At 49.5% G+C, this 21,005-nt stretch overlaps 1 protein-coding gene across 8 annotated transcripts in view; it reads left to right on the top strand.

The window, feature by feature from the left end:
- The window catches only part of APLP2 (amyloid beta precursor like protein 2), a 54,477-nt gene extending 39,083 nt beyond the window's left edge, over positions 1 to 15,394 (top strand). For 3 of the 8 annotated variants that reach the window (XM_036354164.1, XM_036354162.1, XM_036354170.1), the window contains 10 exons: positions 884 to 958; positions 2,424 to 2,582; positions 3,648 to 3,776; positions 5,476 to 5,575; positions 6,844 to 6,996; positions 8,488 to 8,523; positions 11,122 to 11,207; positions 12,067 to 12,141; positions 12,403 to 12,558; positions 14,052 to 15,394. In XM_036354164.1, coding sequence (XP_036210057.1) covers positions 884 to 958; positions 2,424 to 2,582; positions 3,648 to 3,776; positions 5,476 to 5,575; positions 6,844 to 6,996; positions 8,488 to 8,523; positions 11,122 to 11,207; positions 12,067 to 12,141; positions 12,403 to 12,558; positions 14,052 to 14,153 — 1,071 coding nt within the window. In that variant the 3' untranslated portion in view covers positions 14,154 to 15,394. Of the gene's footprint in view, positions 1 to 883; positions 959 to 2,423; positions 2,583 to 3,647; positions 3,777 to 5,475; positions 5,576 to 6,843; positions 6,997 to 8,487; positions 8,524 to 10,893; positions 11,091 to 11,121; positions 11,208 to 12,066; positions 12,142 to 12,402; positions 12,559 to 14,051 lie in introns of those variants that run through there. The other 5 variants (XM_036354165.1, XM_036354163.1, XM_036354166.1 and 2 more) reach the window with 4 other exon arrangements.
- The last annotated feature ends 5,611 nt before the right edge of the window (positions 15,395 to 21,005 follow it).

Raw genomic sequence — 21,005 nt, 5'->3', positions numbered from 1 at the left:
TATTAGTATCATTTTTTGCCATTAACTAGCTTAAAAAATGTATTTTAAAGAAGGGAACTTCATGCCATGGTTGTAAAGAGCTAGTGTCATTTGCCATTAGAGAAAGGTAAGTGTGAAAATGTGTTGCATGAGAGCAAGACACTAGCTAGTGTTGCCTGTTGAAGGTGCTGAGTCTTGGCATGTTTTCTTTCCCTGAAAGGGTTGTGTTAGAGCAGCATGAGCCCCATAGTGGGGCTTTCTCCCAGACGCACTCAGGGATGGAGAGAAAATCAGAGGGAGCCCTTGCTAGGTCTCAGTGACCACCTGAAATCCTACACATCACCTGAGCTGGGCTTACACTTTGGGAGGAATGGTCGTTATTCTGTTTTATCCACAACAGTTCTGAGAAAGGGGTATTAACCACTTCCTGCTCTCTCCTTTTGGTGAGGAGACTAAGGCACAGAGACTTTTTAAAAAATATATTTGTATTGATTTTAGAGAGGAAGGGAGAGGGAGAAAGAAACAGAAACATCAATGATGAGAGAGAATCATTGACCGGCTGCCTCCTGTATGCCCCCTACTGGGGATCGAGCCTGCAACCCGGGCATGTGCCCTTGACTGGAATTGAACCCGGGACCCTTCAATGCTCTATCCACTGAGCCAAACCAGCTAGGACGACACAGAGACTTTTAAATATCGTGCCCAAGGAGATAGAACAAAGAGGTGTGGGATTGAGGGACCCTGAGGCAGAGCCTCAGAGGCAGTGCTCTGGGAACAAGTTAAACTGCCCTGAGCTCACGAGGGATCCCACGTGCGATTTCCTTATGCAGAATGTCCTGTGTGAGATGCGGGGGATTGTTCTAGAGACTACTCCCTGGTTAGAGAACTCTGCCTGTCGTTCTAGGTAAAGAAGGAATGGGAAGAGGCCGAGCTTCAAGCGAAGAACCTCCCTAAAGCAGAGAGGCAGACGCTGATCCAGGTGAGACATGTTTTCCAGGGTGGGGCTTCCAGCCTGGCCCGCAGATGCAGTCAGCACCAACTCCCCGGAAGTTAGGGCTTCACAGCTCCGTTCAGTCGGGAGCTTATGTTACCAGGAAGTTCTAACCTCCCAACTGGTGTTCTCTAGAATAGCTCGCCTGTGGCAGAAGGAAAACAAACCCCCAGCCAGAGCACACCTCATTCACGCCAGGAAGCAACCTTATCCGCTGCGTTTGTTCATTCTGCTCTCCTGGCTCAAGTCCTCGGTCATCTTCCTTCTTGGGCTGCAACTTGCCTTTCAGCAGCACTGAATTCTTGCTTTTACAGACTTGTTGAAAAGTCGAAAAGCAGAGAAGAAATAACTCTGTGAGAATGTCACCTTAGAATCACAGCAGCAACTGTCTCCTCCTTGCGTAGAAGAGAGTGTTGATAGGAATAGGGATACAGGTGTGGGTCTCGTGACACTTAAGCATTTTAAATCCATTGGTGTGTGTTTAGCAGAAATCTCTCTTGACGACCCTTCCTCAGAACACCTAGAAACTCCAGTCGTGTTCGTTTCTGCACATCCAGTGCATCCGTGCAGGGACGTGAACCCCGCAGCCTTAGCCAGGCCTTGGGATGTGGCCGGGACTTAGCTCGCTGCTTGCCCCCCGGGACTGCAGTGGGAATGACTCAGAGGAACCCGCCATGCACTGGGACGTGTTTCGCAGCACGTCTCCTGTTAGGCTGCGGTTTGGGGATGAGGAAGTGGGCACCTGGCCACCGTGTGGGAAGTCAGCATTTCTTGCCTTGCAGTGCACGTGCAGAGGCCGGCGGTGCCCGGGAAGTCTGAGGAGCCCTGGCACTCGCTTTACCACGCTGTCACTAGGCAAGGAAGGATTGTTCTACAGAGCAGACGAAGGCAGCGGCTCCTCAGATCACGTCATTTCATAAACATCGTTTCATGATGTTTCTGAGATGCTGTAGCAACTTAAGCCTCATTTTATTTATTTATTTATTTTTAAACATATTTTTATTGATTTCAGAGAGGAAAAGAGAGGGAGAGCGAGAAACATCAATGATGGGAAAGAATCGTTGATTGGCTGCCTCCTGCACGCCCCACCATGGGGATCGAGCCTGCAACCCAGGCATGTGCCCTGACTGGGAATCGAACTGTGACCTCCTGGTTCATAGGTCGATGCTCAACCACTAAACCACACCGGCCGGGCTTAACCCTTGTTTCTATCAGTTAGCCTTTGGCAAAATTGGTTGCGTTATATGTCGTTTTGCTTCAAGTCAGAGAAGCTGGTGCTGACAAGTGAGGACTTACTGTATACAGTGCTTAGATCTGAACCTGTTCCACTCTGTGGACCCGCTGCGGCTCACACACGCCCTGGGCAGGGAGAAGCCAGTGTTGGGCTCTTAGGTGTCTGCCTAGACTTCCTCTGCCTGCCATGAATTACATGTTGTCTGCTTTCTGGGCGTAGCACTTCCAGGCGATGGTGAAAGCTTTAGAGAAAGAAGCCGCCAGCGAGAAGCAGCAGCTGGTGGAGACCCACCTGGCCCGGGTGGAAGCTATGCTGAACGACCGCCGCCGCGTGGCGCTCGAGAACTACCTGGCTGCCTTGCAGGCCGACCCGCCGCGGGTGAGTGGCGGGCAGCAGGTCCCTGGTGACGCGTGCCCCAGTGTGGCCTGCCCCCGGTAGTGTTTCTGTGGAACCATCGTGACACGGGTCCATCAAATGACGTGTTTATGACAAGCTCTGGCAAGGCTGGAAGTGAGGAAAGAAGAGGAGGGAGGGAAGGGAATTACGTTGCAGTATCTGCTTACAGTGGCTTAGCATTGCACTGCCTGCGCGTGCACCTGTGGCACTGGGTGTGACCCAGAGAAAGCACAGCCTCAGCACTTGGTTGGTAGTTATCCGGTTACCAAGTTGTTAACAGCCTCACTTCAAAGAATAAAAACACCTTCCACGGACAAAGGTTTTGAACCAGTTCTACCTTAAATGAAATTGTGAAGAAAGGGGTAAAGTAGTTTATATAGAAACCCTTTTGTGCTGATAGTCTCAGACTTTTTTTAAGAATATATTTTTATTGATTTCAAAGAGAAAGGGAGAGGGAGAGAGAGAGAGAAACATCAATGATGAGAATCATTGATCGGCTGCCTCCTACAGGCCCCAAACTGGGGATCGAGCCCGCAACCCAGGCATATGCCCTGACTGGGAATCAAACCACCATGGTTCATGGTGCTCTATCCACTGAGCAACACCGGCTGGACAGTGTCAGGCTTTTTTATCCCTAACTCTGTCTACCCTGTCTTGCTCTGGGGGGTGGACAGTATTGGAAAGGAGGATATTTGTAGCCTTCTAAGGAAGCAAGTACAGTCATTTCTGGGTGACACAGGGACTGCCTGTTTTGTAATGAAGGTGTCAGAGGCTGAGCCCACAAAAAAGTACCCATTGGAGGAGGACAGTAGGCTAGAGATTATGGAAAATACTGTTTGTGAAGGCTTATACAACTTGGGAACCTAGGTTTGGGTACTTAGAAAGGTGGCGTCTTGTTACTAAAAGCTAAAAGCGTTGGAAAGGAGAGCTTTCATTCTTGTGCTTCACTGAGCTTTACATTCTTAAGGGAATTTTTAAAGCCTTGTTTTTCTGTCTATTTTCAATGCCCTCGTCTCTGGAGATTGAAACAACTGTTCTGTTTTGCAGCCTCATCGCATTCTCCAGGCCTTGCGGCGGTATGTCCGCGCTGAGAACAAAGATCGCCTGCACACCATCCGTCACTACCAGCATGTGTTGGCTGTGGACCCAGAAAAGGCGGCCCAGATGAAATCCCAGGTACGCCAGGCAGAGTCAAAGTTGCTCTGGGAGGGTTTCTGGTGGTGGTGTGTGTGTGGGGGGGGGGCCTGCTGTGGTTGACGGTCGGTCAGCACTGATGCTTGATATCAGTCCTTAGAAATTGTCTCTCATTTCCAGAGACATTAGGTATAAGAGTTGGTTTAAGAATAGTTTATTGATTTTTAGAGAGAGAGAGGAAGGGAAAGGGGAAGAGAGAGGAACATCAATGTGAGAATGCAACATTGATCAGCTGCCTCCTGCACACCCCCTACTGGGGTTCGAGCCTGCAACCCAGGCATGTGCCCAGACCGGGAATCAAACTGGCAATATTAAGTACTTTCTGCTTAAAGGTTCCAAGGTTCAGCACAGACACCGGTGTGCAGCCTTCCCCCCACAGTGCAGCTCTGTCCTCATGGGTGTGGGCCTTCCTGCCTCAGACGGCTCCTCAGTTCATGTGAAGAAGTGGAACGATGCCGGCACATGCTCAGACGGGGTGGGCCACGTTTCCTTTCCAGGCATTTTCTCTCTGAGGCATTCCCTCTCTCCTATCAGGCTGCTTGATTGAAAGAATGGCAGATATAAAATTAAATTGCTCCATCCTGGCTTTTAAAAGTCAGAGAGAGATCCGTCTACAATAAAAGCATCTTGCCAGTTAACTCTTCCAGCCCACCCACCCCCATTTTGACCCTTCATGTTAATGGATTGTAGCCCACATAATTAATCCATGGGTTTAGCTCGCCCTCTGTAGGAAGATCTTGGTAACTGCAAGTGTAGCCAGGCAGGAGTAACCTCAAATAGCTTGTGTGAGCTGCAGCGGCTCTCGCTGTGTCATGGGGGTGGCAGTTACCCCAAATCACCTTTCTTTCCCACCAGAAGCTTTAAAAGTAAGTGACCAGTTGTAATGGCAACCTTAGAAATTTGCATTCAGAAGGGTAGTGAGCTGTGGAAGACGGATAGGTGGTAGATAAATCTTATTTGATGCCCTTAAAATCAGGTTTGTATATACCTTAGCGTAAGTTTTTGAAAGAATAGCTAATTTAGTTAAATAGGAATAAACTAGTTATCACCATGAAAATCATTTTAAGCAGTTACTTCACAAAGCAGTGTCTGTGACTGGTTCTCTCTCCCCACAAATCTACTTTTTAGCCAGTGATTTCCTTCCTTTTTTTTGTGTGTGTGTGTGTGTGTGTGAGGGATTACGAATTTATTCAATCATCGGCACATCAGGTGGCTGAACCTGGATGTCTCCAGCCTTCCTTCTCTTTTTTATCCCGTCTACTCTGACCAGCGGTAGAAATTGGCCAACTCTTTCCTGGTTTCACTCAGAAAAACCTTACTGAGTACCTGGTATTGTGCAAATTAGGGTTCTTTGTAACTCATTCAGTACAGTAAGTTATATGAAAGGCAAGTCAGCAGCTGGCTAGTGAGGATTCTTAATTTTCTTTAACTTGAAGGACGCTGGTCAGTTCTCAGATCGCTGAGGGGTGTTGCACAGTCTGCACAGTTCTTCACTTCAGTGGTCAGTACGTGCGTGGGGATTAGTGCGTTCCCTCTGCCAGCTGCTCTGCTGGGCGCTGTGAAGGCCTGGCCTTGCAGCTGGCCTTGCCGAGTGTGTGTGGCTGTCCCTGCGGGAGTGTGTGTGGCTAGTCCTCCTCCCCGGCTGTGTTGCTGACAGGCCTCTCACGTACTGTCCTTCCAGGTGATGACGCATCTCCACGTGATTGAAGAAAGGAGGAACCAGAGCCTCTCTCTGCTCTACAAAGTACCCTATGTAGCCCAGGAAATCCAAGAGGAGATTGGTGGGTGCTGACTGTGTTTGTATCAGTCAGGTGGGGTCTTGGGAAGGCTTGCAAGTGATGGCCGAGAGAGATTGGAGAACTAGGCCGCGGGAAGCCATGTGGCTGGGTGTTAGCACCCCGGGGGTTCAGAAGTCTGGAATTCACGTGTCCAGGTCAAGGACTGACTGTGAGCCACTGAGCCTTGAGTTTCATTGACCTTCACTCTGTTACCGGAAGAAAACTTTAGGGTGTAAAATTGCAAGGGCCTGGGGGAGTCTCCTGTTACGTTTTCCCCCTTGTGCTGATGTATTTCAAGGCACCTATTTTACACACGTTCTCGCTTCCTCTCCCTCTTGGTCTCTACCTTCTCTGTTCATTCAGTGAATATTTATTATCTGCCCTGTGTCACAGTGTAAGCGGTGCACAAGCAGACAGTATCTCCTGGAGCTCAGCGTAGGAGAGACAGACAGGAAAACAGTTATCAGCAGGTGGTGTGAGCTCTGGAGGGGGGGTAAGCTCGGGTAGTGGTGGTGAGTGGCTGGGTGGTGAGGGAGACTGTCTCAGGGCCAGTAACCCGAGACCCCGGGGGCAGAGAACATCCCTATCGCAGGCAGCACTCCAGCAGAGGCCTGGCGTGTAAATCAAGCGGCAGGCACATTGGAGTAGATCAGGGCGAAGCGAGGCCAAAGAAGTAGGCAGAGGCCAATTTGTTAAGAGATTTTTAGCAAAATCTAGGCGTTTGGATTTTAGTTCAGGATAATAGAAAGCCATTAGAGGCTTTTAAACTAGTGAGTGACTAGGTCTGGATTATGCTTTTAAAAGAACGTGAATTTTTAAAAAAAAATTACTTAGATGCTGTGTGGAGAGCTGATTAAAATTGGAGCCCACCGGGAAGAGGTTGTAAAAGTCCGGGCGAGAGCTGGTGGTTGTGTGCACTCGGGTGGTGATTGAGGAGAGTTGTTGGGGGTCTCAGGATACGGTTCAGAAGGAGGTGGACGGGCCGTGCAGTGGGTCGGATCGGAGTTGAGGGGAAGAAAAGCATCAAGGATGATGCTCAGGTCTTCATTGCGAGCAGTGAGTGGGTGGCGGTGCCAGAGTTTACTGAGGCAGAGCGGTGTCTACACTCGTTTTAAATAGAAGTTGCTGTTGGACGTGGAGTGGGCGTGTCACGTAGGCCAGTAGCCTGATGAGCCAGGGCTCAGGCGTCAGTTAAGGTACAGACTCCGGTCCTTGCCTAGAACCTAGAGCCTTCTGAAAACCTGGCTCTCTGCCATGTCTGTCTTTGTCAGATGAGCTGCTTCAAGAACAGCGTGCAGACATGGACCAGTTCACGTCCTCTATCTCAGAGACCCCTGTGGACGTCCGGGTGAGCTCTGAAGAAAGTGATGAGATCCCACCATTCCGCCCCTTCCATCCCTTCCCATCCTTACCTGAGAATGAAGGTGTGTATGATTGACAGTGCGACTTCTTGGCGGTGGGGCTAGGGTGGGGTGGGGGTAGGGTGGGGTGGGGGTGGGTGGAAGTGGGGGCAGGAAGGGAGAAGACTACAGTTAGAAAATTGAAGTCAGATTTTTGGACCTGGATTGTATTGGTGAGGCTGTGTTCCTAGTGAAAGTTGGGCAGGGCAAGGGAGAGTCATTGAGCACCTACTGTGTGCAGGCACCGTAGTGGGAGCTTTCAGATAGCTGGTTTCATTATCACCATGAGGTTAGTCCTATTTCTCACAGTTTATAAATGGTTTGCTTAAAGACTACAGTTTTTCCTGGGCCTATCAGCTACCTCCAGTATGTGTAAAACTTATTACATGTAGAAGTCATTTTACCGTGGACACAGCACTTTCATGTTAAATTGTGTCCTTATCTTTTCATAGCAGTCTTGGGAGTCAGATAATGGAGAGGCTATAGAGATGACACTACTTACTGTGCTATTGGGTGGGGATAGGAAGCTGTGTCCCTGTCCTTCCGGTCAGGCATGCCAACTGCTACCCCCTGCTGGATCTTGCATTCCAAGGGGACCTCTGACCCCTGGGTCTGCACCAGCAACCCCAAGTGCAGAGTGAGAGTGGGCCCTGGACCAGGGTGTGGAATCAGTCTCTTTATTTGTCTGCTACTCTTGCTGATGGTGTGGTTATAAGAATAGAGGCCATAGCTATAGAGGCCTTATCAAATGCCAGCTTCACTAAGCATCGTTCCTGGGTGCTCTCAGTTAAGCCTCAGAGTTTCCCCATTGGGGTTCCAAGGTTCAGAGAGGTTGTCTGCCCAGGGTCCTGTAGCTTGTAGGTGGAGAGTGAGGATTTGAGCCCACCTGATTCGGTGCCGCAGGCCTCGGAACCTGGTACAGTAGTGCTGGCGGAGGCCTGGGGAGGCCCCAGAGCGGGGAGGGGCCTCCAGCTTAGCCTCCAGACCTTAATTGCCTTCTGAACTAGTTACCTCGGAGCTGCCAACTCAGTTGACCCTCCAGTAACAGCAGAATCTGACAAAGGAGCTAATTAAGGAGGCACCACTGCCCACCCACCCCCCAAACCTGCCCTCCCAATCCCAGGCTCCGTGGCAAGCATGGCGGCCATGCCTACACAGCTCCTTGGGTGGGAGCATCAGGGCGTATTTGAATAGGACCTTGTCTCCTTTTCAGAAAACTGCAATCTACCAACTTCTGATTTTGTTATTTTTCTAAGAAAAAGAATCTTGTGGGCTGAGCTAAATAATTTTGGAATCTCACAAATTTTTCCCCAGAAGACCCAAGACAGACCTCCTTTCTCTCCCACCTTCCAGCCCTCACTGCTGTTTGGTCTGTGGGACTTTCAGGCCGGGTTTTAAGGAAGAGGAGTTTTGGTTCACACTATAGAGGAATTCTAAAGTAGGAAATTTGAAAGCCATTTTCCTTCTTAATCTCCTTTTGTGCTATTTTGTTTTTATTGTTTTCCTTTCTGCTAGACACCCAGCCGGAGTTGTACCACCCAATGAAAAAAGGTTGGTTTGTCAGAGATGTTCCCTTTAAGACCTTCATCCCTGTCACTTCCCCAGTGTGTCCGAATCTCATGTTCTGTTTCATAACATCACTGACTGTTTCCACCTCCTTCCTCCACCGTGGCTGTGCGTGGAGCCACTGCAGTCTTGTCTCCAGCATCCAACCAGTGCCAGTGACCTTGCTCACCAGGTGGCCATCCCAAGTTTGCCCTCTGGGTGCCCAGAAAACAGAGTAACCAGAGGTGTTTCCTAAGTCCTTTAATCCGGGGAGACTTTGACCATATGAAAGCAAATAGGCTTAATCTCTGTCAGGTAGAGTCTTTTTTTGTAATCTTTTTCTCTGTTGCTCCCACTTACGTCTTTTCCCTCTTTGCCTGTCCTTGCCCTTCGTGCCCACCTGTCCACTGTAGTTGTCTCCTGTCCCCTGGTTGCATTAAACTGAGCATTCTAGAAGCCGGTGGGTGCAGCAGGTGGAGGCTCTGCGGGGGGGTCTTGTGTCAGGAAGAGGTAACGTTACATGGGCACTGTAGGTGGGATTTTTAGCTGTTTCCTAGATGAGGCAGTTGAAGAAACCTTAGAATTATAGAACTTGCTCAAAGTAATGAGTTTAAGGGGCAGAGAAACCAGAATTGAACCCAGCTCCTCTGTCTTCAAAGCCCCTGCTGTTTCTGTTGCATAAAATGCAATGTCGGCTGCTGAATGTCCCAGATTGCTGGGTCGTCCAGTGTCTGCAGTCACCGTAAGCCAGTTCGGAGGTTTCGTGTTCTCAGTGTGTGTCTGCGAGCCCACGGTGGGCTTTGCACACAGGCTGTGGTGGGCCAGGTGGTGCTCCCGGGCCAGCATGGGGTGGTGGGGGTGCCCCAGCTTCTCTCAGAACAGGAGTACGACTCCAGACTTCTAATGTGAATGCTTCTATTTGAATGCTTCACTATGACCTACCTCTTCGTCTCTGTGGTTACATTGCTCTGAACAGCACACCCTAGATGTTTACAGGTCATGCCTAAGATGTTATGTTCACAGATCAAGATACATTTTTTAGGAGGTTAGCTGGCTTTCACCCTTGAACCCCAACTGTTGGGATAATTGAAACATGTTTCACCAGATCAGAATGGTTTTGCTTAGTATTTAAGAACACGTGGGTTATATCACCAAGAAAGTACTTAAACAGTGTGGGCTAGTAGCAGATCCAGTGCCACGTTAGTTCCCAAATAGGATCCTGCCCCCGACCTTCCCAGTTTTAAGGAGGAGATGTGAGAGAAGTGGTGGAAGGTCAGTCACAGTGGCTCAGGCTTGGCAGGCGCATGCTTGCTGAGGGGGCACCGTTCCTCTCCCTCAAGTAGTGGAGGTGCCGTTTCATTGGCATTTTGAGACAACAAACGCCAGCCCTGGCTTAACTTCCCCTAGAATCCAGCTGTGAAATTAATTCTTTAAAATGAAAGTCCTAGAGCAAACTGGCGTCATTGTTGGCTGTGCGCTCGCGAGTGGCTGCGTCAGCGGCCTGCGGGGTCAGCAGTAGCTGTTACCATTGCTCCGTGGCGAGAGCAGGTCTGGCGTGAGCGGGAACGCTCCCCGGTGGCTGGCCGGCTTTGCAGATGCTCGTGTTGGAATGTTCCTCGCTGGCAGGTGGCCGCTTTGAATGCCGAGCATCCTGTCAGGTCGCTGTTTATAAGAGGTTCAAATCAGACGTCTGTAAGAACTGTGTAGGTTTTTATTAATGAGCAAGCGTTAGGGTAGCTGGGAATCACATGCTTTGGAGCTAAAAATAAAAAAGAGAGAGGCTTGCTCCTCGCTTCCTCTTGCTGGGGCTGCGCTGGCTTGTCTCTGGTGTGGCCGTTTGGAGAGCCACGCACAAGTGACGTCGGCTCAGGCCACGTCTGACCTTGACAAGAGGAGTGGTGTTGTTGTTGCTTCCTTTATAGAAAGGTGCCTTCCGCCCTGATGTCAGGATTCCGCCTTTTTATGGAAGCTTCCTTCCTGTCCGTGCTCTCATGACCGTCGGGGATGTGATCATCTGTGATCCAGGCCCAGAGAGGGGACGGCCTGGTGGGAAACAGGAGAAAATCCATGATTACAGGTGGTGCTGGAAGTGCTATAACCGGGGGTGTCTCCCAAGAGCAGCTGTAGCTTGAAGGACAAAGGGAAGGGCTTAAAGTCAAGGAGGTTCTTTCAAGCAGAAAGAATTGTCCGTGGGATAAAAGGTGCTGGAGGTCTGACAGTTGTTCATGGGAAGGGAGCCCCAGGTGTTGGAGGAGGAGGGGCTTGGTAGTGTCACCTGGGGCGTCCCGTGGGTTCCATGCTGGAAGGCCGTGGCTCTAGCTTCGTGCTGTTACAATAAGCACTGTCTTCTGAAGGCTTGCGCTCCATCTTTCCCAGCTGGTCCAGCAAGCGCACTCCTCTCCATTATCCCATCAGCCTCTGGAAACCGCCCGCTCCATCCATCCTGCCAGCACAGCGCTCCCTCCACACGGGAGCCGAGGAGCGCCTTGCGCTGCGGGGAGGCACTCGGGGGCGCTGCCCCAGGAGGCTCCCCCAGGAGGGCGTCGCTGCCTCTGTGAGGGGCACAGATGCCCTGGGAAATGCAGCTGCGCTCTCTCCACACAGGCTCTGGCTTGGGCGAGCAGGACGGAGGGCTGATAGGCGCCGAGGAGAAGGTGATCAACAGCAAGAACAAAGTGGATGAAAACATGGTGAGCCACCCCTCTCTCTTGCCCCGCCCTGTTTTCATGTGGAGAATAATGCGCGTGCGTGGCCTTGTTTCGGTGCCCTCCAGGTGGCCCATGTGTTCCTTCTCCACACGGTGGCAGGTGGGTGGGCCCCAGCTACTCCCACCATCCCGTGTTTAGCCTCTGGGTGTAACGGATGAAGAGTTACTTCTCAGCAGTATCTCCTTCCTTGCTGTGCAGTGGGAAAATATATTTGTAACTAAAGAGACGAGTAGGATGTCAGAGGCCGTTTTCCAGTGAGGAGAGACTCATAGTGTGGAAGAGACTGGCTTTGGCTCGGTGCTGCCTTAGGTTCACACCTCTTGTTAATCATTCTAGCATTTTCTCTCTCTCCTATTCCTGGATTATTATTAACCGAGTTTGATGTTTCAGCTGGGCTTCCTAGTAATCTGTCCTGAAGTATCTCCCACAACAGTTCCCTAAGGGGAGATGCAGGTAGAGGCCCTGGAAGGACCCTCTGCTTTACGTGACCCTGCACCCACATGCTCCTTCCAGGGGTTCGCGTGGGTGTAGGTCAGTGGTCGGCAAACTGCGGCTCTTTGGCCCCTTGAGTGTGGCTCTTCCACAAAATACCAACTTCTGCTCATGGGCCACGAAGTTTCAATCACACTGTACGTGTGCGCCCGCATGTGGTATTTTGTGGAACTGCCACACTAAAGGGGCCAAAGAGCCGCATGTGGCTCACGAGCCACGGTTTGCCGACCACTGGTAGGTGAATGAGGCAGAACCAGTCGGTGTGGTATCTGCTTCCCTCCACCACACGTAATGGCGTTCCACTGACACTAGATTCCCCCCCAGTCACTGATGTTTCCATGTGCTGCAGGTCATTGACGAGACTCTGGATGTGAAGGAGATGATCTTCAATTCTGAGAGAGTCGGAGGCCTTGAGGAAGAGCCGGTATGTGTTTAGCCCCAGAACCTAATGGGGGGTTAATCTTCATGGAGACAGGGAAAGTGGGGGTCCTCCCAAGCGGGTGGCACCTGGAAAAGTGGGGGTCCTCCCAGGTGGGTGGTACCTGGAAAGCTGGGCCCTGGAGCTGCTTGGGCTTCGGGACAGGACTGGAGGGCACGGCCCTGACTGAGGGTGTCTCGGTCCTGCCTGCCTGCCACGCCGTGCAAGTGGTCACGGGCTTTCCTGCACGTCTGCCTTGTCCCGTAGGAATCCGTGGGGCCGCTGCGGGAGGACTTCAGTCTGAGCAGCAGTGCCCTCATCGGCCTGCTGGTCATTGCGGTGGCCATTGCTACGGTCATAGTCATCAGCCTGGTGATGCTGAGGAAGAGGCAGTCCGGCACCATCAGCCATGGGATCGTGGAGGTGAGGGCTGGGCTTCTCTCGCTGGCCCCGAGCTGGGCGCTTGCTCTCTGCGGGGGCCGTGCTGGCGTTCAGATGTCTGTTCTTGGGCGCTGCCCGTCAGCTGGATCACTCACTGGATCATTAGCTCATGTTTTGAAAGTCAGCCCCAACTGAATTATGTTGATTCTGTGACAGAGGGCTGTTACCGACGTTTAACATTAATTTGGCTTTGACTGTGAATGTGAGGCTTTGCAGAGGGTGGACCTGTCTCTCCGATTCTTAGTGTTTCCTCTTTTCAGGCATGTTGGGTATCTGAGCATGGAGGACTGTAATGCTCTTCTTTGTTCTTGGCTTGTTTTATAAAGAACAAGTCAGGTCTGTGGCAGATCAGGCAACAATGGTAATCATGAGTGGTTCAGTCTTAAAACTATAACCAGGACTAATACTATTCTTTTTTGTTGTTGTTGTTAATTTGTTTTTTGTTTTTGTTTTTTTTTTTTAAAATATTAGATTGGCCAGTAATTCTTTTTTTTTTTTTTTTTAATATATTTTATTGATTTCTGACAGAGAGGAAAGGAGAGAGACAGAGAGTCAGAAACATCGATGAGAGAGAAACATCGATCAGCCGCCTCCTGCACATCCCCCACTGGGGATGTGCCCGCAACCCAGGTACATGCCCCCGACCGGAATCGAACCTGGGACCCCTCAGTCCGCAGGCCGACGCTCCATCCACTGAGCCAAACCGGCTTTGGCGTTAATTTGTTTTTTAATTCATTTCAGAGGGAGGAATGGAGAGGGAGAGAGAAACATCAATGATGAGAGAGAATCATTGATCAGCTGCCTCCTGCATACCCCCCACTGAAGAGCAAGTCCACAACCCAGGCATGTGCCCTGACCAAGAATCGAACTGTGACTTCCTGGTTTATAGGTCAACGCTCAACCACTGAGCCGTGCCAGCCGAGCTATTCTTACTTTTTAATGGGAAAAAAAGGCAACAAGAAATGTAGAAAGCAGAGCAGATTGTTTCTCTCCTGATGGGTAGTTAGAACTCACCACTCGGTGGAAATACCAGGGTCTCTCGATTCTGGAAAATGAGTGCAATAAAGAACGTAGCGCGCTCTGGAAAATTAGCTCCAGGCATGTCTCAGTTACTGGGTTTCAGCTCCTGTAGCACCGGGCCTGGTGTTAGAGCTTCTGAGCTGGGAAGACTCGGCAGAGCATCGGCCTCAGCCCTGTTTTATAGGAATGGTCCCCTCGGCTGTCCCAGGTGGCAGGGAGCAGAACGGAGACTCGCTCCTGGCTGTGGAGCTAGGAAATTCATCTCACTGTTCTCCAACTTGGACTAGGCTTTTAGGGCTCCAGCTTGCAGAAGCATTGCCTCTTGTCCTTGTCCTGTGTCCTCACTCGTTTCCCCAGTGGAAACAAGACACTGGGCTGGTGGTGGTCCCAGGCCTTCTGAGCCCTGTGCCGTCTTCTGGGTGCCCTGCTGTGACCCACAATCTCTGTTCCTGCAGGTCGACCCCATGCTCACCCCTGAGGAGCGCCACCTGAACAAGATGCAGAACCACGGTTATGAAAACCCGACCTACAAGTATCTTGAGCAGATGCAGGTTTAAGGGGGAGAAGGCGCATGTCCCCCCCACTGGAGTGGGGGTGCAGGTGGGCCAGGAGGTCCGTGTGTTGGATCGACTGCTGACCGACAGTTACTTCCAGAGGAGCTCATCTTACATTCAGACCTCTTGGATCACTAAGACTATAAAATACTACTGTAGGATCACAATTTCCATTCTTTTAAATGGGTGAAAATGTTAATATAACTATATGATATATAAACCTTAAAGAAATGAGAAAATGGTCTATTGCAGATACCTGACTGATGTAGCTTTCTTTTTTAAATTAACCAGGCATCCCCTTCTGTTGTGTTGTCTCACGTGCTCTCCATCGATGTGGGGGTGCTGGTTTGCAGTGACACTGTCCGTGCAGGGCGATGTCCTGGTTGCGTTAATAAGTCACCGAGGCTCATCCACTGTCCTGGTTCTTAGTTTTTAAAAGGCAGTATTTCCTTTTTCAATGAGCTTCAGGAAGTCGCTGAGAAACTAAGTGGGTAGGGAACTGTGAGACCATTGAAGCACATCTGATCCCTCTCCAGTCATTGTAAAGGACCAGTTTCCTGGGATCTAGCGTTCCCGCTGCTGGTTCCTCGGTGTCACCAAGGAGTTAAAGCATTTGCGTCCCAGCATCTTTGAGCGGAGCCCGTGTACACAGAATGGGCGCCCACACTCCTCTCCTTCGAAATCCAGTTCTTCCACGGATAGTAGCCTGTAGTGTGTATATGACCTCACCGTCCACCGTTCACCCACTGTAGCTTTTTACACCTCACTCCCCCCACGTAATGTCCGATGTGCTGTCTTTACCTCCGTGGGCATTTCCCGCTGAAGGCACTGACCCGCCTCCCGCTGTCCCCTGACTGCCTGCCCTCCCCCCGCACCCGTCTGGTGTTCACTCAGAAGATGACCATCACGGGGCAGTGCCCGGAGACCCGGGGCTGGCTTTGCGTAGCAGGAGGCCGGGCGATGCCTAACACATGCAGCGCGGCGAGGCTTCGTTCCTTCCCACGCCTCCGTCATGCTTGTGTAGTTGATGTTGATGTCACCGCTTCCTCTTTTTTTTTATTCTGAAGGTTCTGGTAACCTGTGGTGTATTTTTTTCTATTTCCCTGTGACAGTTTTTTCCCCTCCCTTCCCCTTATCCATGTCTCTCCCCACTATGCACAGGTAAACTTCACCTACAAACTCCTTAATCTGATCTGTGGAGAATGTACAGAGTTTAAACACATCAATAAATACTTTAACTTCCACCAGGACTCCTTGTGTGATTGGCTTGGCGTCACTCTGTGGGATGGTTTTGACCCTCTTGCCTCCAGGATGGTGGGACTCGCCCTCCCTGCAGGTGCCAGCCGCTGACGGGCGCGAATTACTCTACTCAGCACACGCGGCGGACTCTTGAGTTTGAATTCCGTCAAAATAACACCCAGCCAGCGTGGTTCAGTAGTTGAGCATAGACCTATGAACCAGGAGGTCACGGTTCAATTCCATGTCAGGGCATAGGCTAGGGTTGCGAGCTGATTCGAGACAATGAATAGGGCTTGTGGCTAAATTCTCAGAGATATGTTTGTGGGGCGTGCAGGAGGCAGCCAACCAGTGATTCTCTCATCGTTGATGTGGCTTTCTCTCCCTCTCCTTTCCTCTCTGAAATCAATAAAAATACATTTTAAAAAAAAACAACACAGGGAAAGTGGTTTCAACCTAACGGCATGTGTCTTTTATGAATCTCAGAGAAATATTTTTGTTATTTCTTCAATGCTTTCCTCCATTATAACTTAAGTATGTTCTAAAATTCTAATTGGTTAGACCCGAACCTCCCTGATTGCTTCTTTAACTTTATTCTAGAATCTGAATGATTGCTTTGCCTTTGTCTTCCAGGGTTTCTAGTGAGTGTTGTCATCCTACTTTAAAATTTCTTAAGAGCTGCTTCCTCCTACTACTTCTTGTAGCATTCTTTTTATGATGGCAAATCCATCTGAGTTTATGTTAATTTTTTTTCCTTAATCCTCACTTGAGGACATTTTTCCCATTGCTTTTTAGAAAGAGTGGGAGGGAGAGAAGACAGAGAGGAACATCGATGTGAGAGACACATTGATTAGTTGCCCCGACTGGGCAGGGGATCAAACTTCCAAGGTATGTGCCCTTGACTGGGAATCGAACCTGAGACTCTTTGGTGTGCAGGCTGACATCCTAACCACTGGGAAACACTGGCCAGGGTTATAAAGATTTCCTTTTTTTTTTTTCTAAATATATTTTATTGATTTTTTACAGAGAGGAGGAAGGGAGGGGGATAGAGAGTTAGAAACATCGATGAGAGAGAAACATCAATCAGCTGCCTCCTGCGCACTCCCTGCTGGGTATGTGCCCGCACCCAAGGTACATGCCTTTGACCGGAATCGAACCTGGGACCCTTGAGTCCGCAGGCCGATGCTCTATCCGCTGGGCCAAACCGGTTAGGGCAAGATTTCCTTTTCTAAATTACCTGTGTCCTTTGTGCTGTTGGTTTCCTGTAAATGTGTAGTGGTCATTTGTTTGATCAAACTTAAGAATAAAGTATAGCCCAGCTGGCATGGCTCAGTGGTTGAGCATTGATCTATGAACCAGGAGGTCACAGTTCCATTATCTGTCAGGGCACATGCCTGGGTTGCGGGCTCGATTGCCAGTGGGGTGGGTAGGAGGCAGCCGATCCATGATTCTCATCATTGATGTTTCTATCTCTCTCTTCCTCTCCTTCCTTTTTTAAGGCAGTAAAAATATTTAAAAAGATTTAAAATAGAATAAAGTAAAAATTAGCTTTAAAAAAAAATGTAAGCGAGAAAGCCAGCCAAGAGTTTTGTCCGGCAAAGTTTATGAATTTATTAAATGAGACTTTTCTTGGTCCTGGAGACAATGAATAGGTCTTGTGGCCAAGTTTTCAGAATTATTTTTTTTCTTTCATTTTTCAGTTACAGTTGACATTCAGTGTAATGCCAGTTTACCTATGTGGTGCATTATAAGCAGAGCAGGCATGTGTATGTGTAAATGTCCATGTGTGCACACCTGTGCGGCATCTTCCTGGGATACTAGAATAGGGAGTGTGCATTTTAAGAGCCTCTGGCCAGGAAGTACCTTGGGGCAAACCAGTTCAACAGGCTGGTTCTTTGTAACCGTCAGTACTTCCTTATCTGCCTCTCCCTCCTGCACCGGCCACTCACGTTGCTGCCAGGAAGGCTGTAGAAAAGATGAAACTAAAAAGAATTTTTTGAGTCTAGTTTCTGCCAGAGTGAGAAGAGTGAAGCCATTTAGCCCTGTGCAGGGTCAGTTGGGAAGTGTGGATCCAGCATTCGAAATTCCAAGTCTCACAGGCCAGCTTCGTTCCTTATGTGCCTGCCCCCTGCTGGCCGCTTTACAGGCATTGTCTCATTTAACTGTTTAAGCCTTTCTAGCCTGGCTTTCTCCTAGAGAGCTGAGGTTGTCCGAGTCCAGGGGTGAGGGGTGGAGCAGAGAGCAGGCCCAGGTAGCTGTCCGTCAGCCCTTGTTCGGTACATGTGTCAGTCATCCTACAAGCTGGTGAGTGTCGGTGAGGACCTATCCGCTGGTCAACTGTTGGGACTTTGACCATCACCAGCTCTCCTATTGATGGACGTTGGAGAAGTTCGGGCTGGTGAATTGCAGTGAGTTCTGTTCACCCATTCACGACTCAGATGGGGCCAGTACAGAGGCATTGAGGGTTAGAGGTGAATGTCAGTGCAACCAAGCCCACATCTCTCCCTCACCCTGGATGGATGGAGGGCTGTACATATAGTAGAGAAAGTTTTTAATTTTGAAAGAAATGCCATGGGATAAGTGTAAGTCAGGGACTGGCCAGCAGGCCTGGCCCTAGACCAGCCCCTCACCGAACCTTTGACACATCCTGAGAGAAACTCACTCACCTCTCAGTTTCTCCCTGGTGACTCAGCCTGCTGTCTGAGGAATGTGGCCCTGCCCACCTCACTGTGCTGTCAGCTGCAGGTGCCGGCGGCTCTCAGCTGACTGGTCCCTTGTCCTCCTGCCTCTGTCGCCTACAGTGACAAACGAGCCAGCCCAGTATCCTGGGAATCTGCTCAGTTTCAGCTGCTCTGACACTGACATTCATTATTTTTTAATATATTTTTATTGATTTCAGGGAGGAAGGGAGGAGCGGGAGAGTTAAAAACATCCATGATGAAAGAGAATCATGGATTGGCTGCCTCCTGCATGCCCCACACTGGGGATCGAGCCCACAATCCAGGCATGTGTCCTGACCAGGAATCGAACCGTGACCACCTGGTTCATAGGTCGACGCTCAACCACTGAGCGACACTGGCCAGGCGGACACTGACATTCTTGTTTTAGGAGACCCAGATTGTGATGCGATGAGTCCCTAAAATTTGGGGAGGTCCAAGGGTCTACTCTACACTCTGGTACTCGTTGGAAGTGATGGACACGGACAAGGTGGATGGCAGGAACTAGAAGGGCCCGTATGGCTTTTCCTCTCATTTTACAGCTATGATATGGCCACCGAGTTCCTGCTGTTCAGCCCAGAGCCCAGTCTGTGACTTGTGCAGCAGGCTGTTTTCTGGGACGAAGGGTCAAGCCCTTTTAAAACAAGGAGGGCGGTATCTTGCCTTGTTACCCTCTATGCATAAGGGGAATGGTGTCTGTCCTCTGTGGGCACTTCCACGGGGCATCCCTACTGCGGAGCAGCTCCAATGCGCAGAGAATGGGACGGGAGACGTAATTAACATGTTTTTCTAGAAATGGTTGGGGCATGACTTCCTTGAGGAATCTTTGGGAGTTCTCTGGCCACATTCACCAGGTCTGGTGGAGATTAAAATACTGAGATTAGAGTAGCAGCCTCCAGCAATGAAACACTTTTCGTACGTGCCTGTATGTATAATTATTTTAAAATTATAAACATGTACTGGCATAAGTAAAAACTTGAAAGGCATAAGAAGATGACCCCCCCCTCCCCCCCGCTTAAGTTGTTAAGGGGAAAAAGTCTTTTGGGTCCAGTAAAATATTGCTGGTTTTAGTTCAAGCAAAGAGATGGCCTCAGCCAGGTGGTCAGGGCCAGCGTCACAGTGACATGACGACAGCAGGTGCCCTTGATCCCGTGTGACAAGCGTGGCACCTTACCTCGGGTCTTCCTCCCCAATAACACACAACCTCAGGATCTTATGAGAAAAACCCCAAATCGAGGGGTGCCCTACAAAATATCCAACCAGCACGCCTGCACACCGCCCAAGCCATCAAAAACAAGGTAAGTGAGGAACGGCCGCCGTCCGCAGGCGCTTAAAGAGGCACTAAATACAAGCTGGTGCCCTGGGACATTAAAGGACACCAGGACACTGAATAAACCACGGGCTTCAGCGGAGAGTGAGGGAAGGAAAGTGTGTGCCGGTGTCTCCTTGGGAAGTCCCCCCTCCCCCTTCTCTGGAAGGAGGTCACTGCCTCCCACGCGGGGAGTTACTCTGCTGCCCCTGCCTTATGATTTTCTAAACTGGGTTTTAACACTTTGAAGTAGAGCAATTAGAAAGCCGGGTTCAAAGGCCTATTCCAAGCCGAGAGTTTTGATTGCTGCGATGGCTTCCCAGGTGTCCACGGACGTCTAACTTACCAGGTTGTGCACCTTTAATATGTGCAGTTTTATTGTACGTCAGTCACACCCCAGTGAAGCTTTTTTTAAAGAGCCAGAGGGTAGACGCCTCACAGAAGGCCGCCATGAGAGAGGTGCCTGTTACAGACAGCACTGCACTTCCAATCCTCTCTGCCGAGGCTTTTTTCAAGTGAAGGATACAAGCAGGTCCTTTAGGTCGGACATACTTCCAACAGCAGAATTACCCAGAACGGACATCTTTCCAGACATGTGTTTCCAAATTCCCCATAGCATAGTTTTCTTTCTTTTTTTATTATCTTGTTGTTCATCCTCACCGGAGGATATGTCTCCATTGGTTTTTAGGGAGCGTGGAAGGGAGGGGAAGAGACAGAGGGAGAAACATTGATGTGAGAGACACACATTGATTGGTTGTCTCCCCCAACATGCCCCAACTGGGACCAGGATGGAACCTACAACCAAGGTACATGACCTTGACCAAAATCGAACCCAGGACCCTTCAGTCTGCGGGCTGACACTCTATCCACTGAGCCAAACCAGCTAGGGCACATAAGTTTCTTTAGAAAAAAGAAAAGTCAGCCCTTGGCTTGGTGGATAGAGCATCGGCCTGTGGACTGAAAGGTCCTGGGTTTGATTCCAGTCAAGGGCATATGCCTGGATTGGAGACAGCCAATCAGTGATTCTCTCTCATCATTGATATTTCTATCTCTCCCTCTCCTTTCCTCTCTGAAATCAATAAAAAAATATATATATTTTAAAAAATCAAAATAGGTGTTTTTTAGCTTTAAAAACAAACTAAAAACAGTGTGACATCTTTAAGCTCAACTAATCAATTTGGTATAAAATATTTTACTGGTCACTTAAAATCTTATTAAAAATATTGCAAAGATCCTCATATTTTTAAAGTTCTGGATTCTTATCAAAATAACTACATTGAAGCTGTTTTGTAGCAAAGTGTGCATTTATGGTTCCCAGGTGGGCCAGCACCAGAGTCTGATTTGGAAATATTTCTTTACTCCAGCCAGAGCCGTCAGCCCATCAGTATTACAGTTTTCCCGTATTTTACATAACACGTTATTTACCATAAAATATGAGTGAAATGTAAGAGTCAGCTATAATGTTACAGGTGGGGATTCTGAAACCATATTTCCTAGTTCTTTTTCTAATTTGGCCACTTCCTTGGTGACCTTGAGGAGGTAAAACCTAATTTCTTCATCTGAAAAAAAGTGGGTTTGGTGATAGTACTTCCC

This window comes from Myotis myotis, unplaced genomic scaffold (assembly GCF_014108235.1).
Source record: "Myotis myotis isolate mMyoMyo1 unplaced genomic scaffold, mMyoMyo1.p scaffold_m19_p_20, whole genome shotgun sequence".
NCBI classification, from domain to species: domain Eukaryota; kingdom Metazoa; phylum Chordata; class Mammalia; order Chiroptera; family Vespertilionidae; genus Myotis; species Myotis myotis.
The sequence above is the reverse complement of the archived record's forward strand: the minus strand, read 5'-3'. Positions and strand labels throughout refer to the sequence as shown.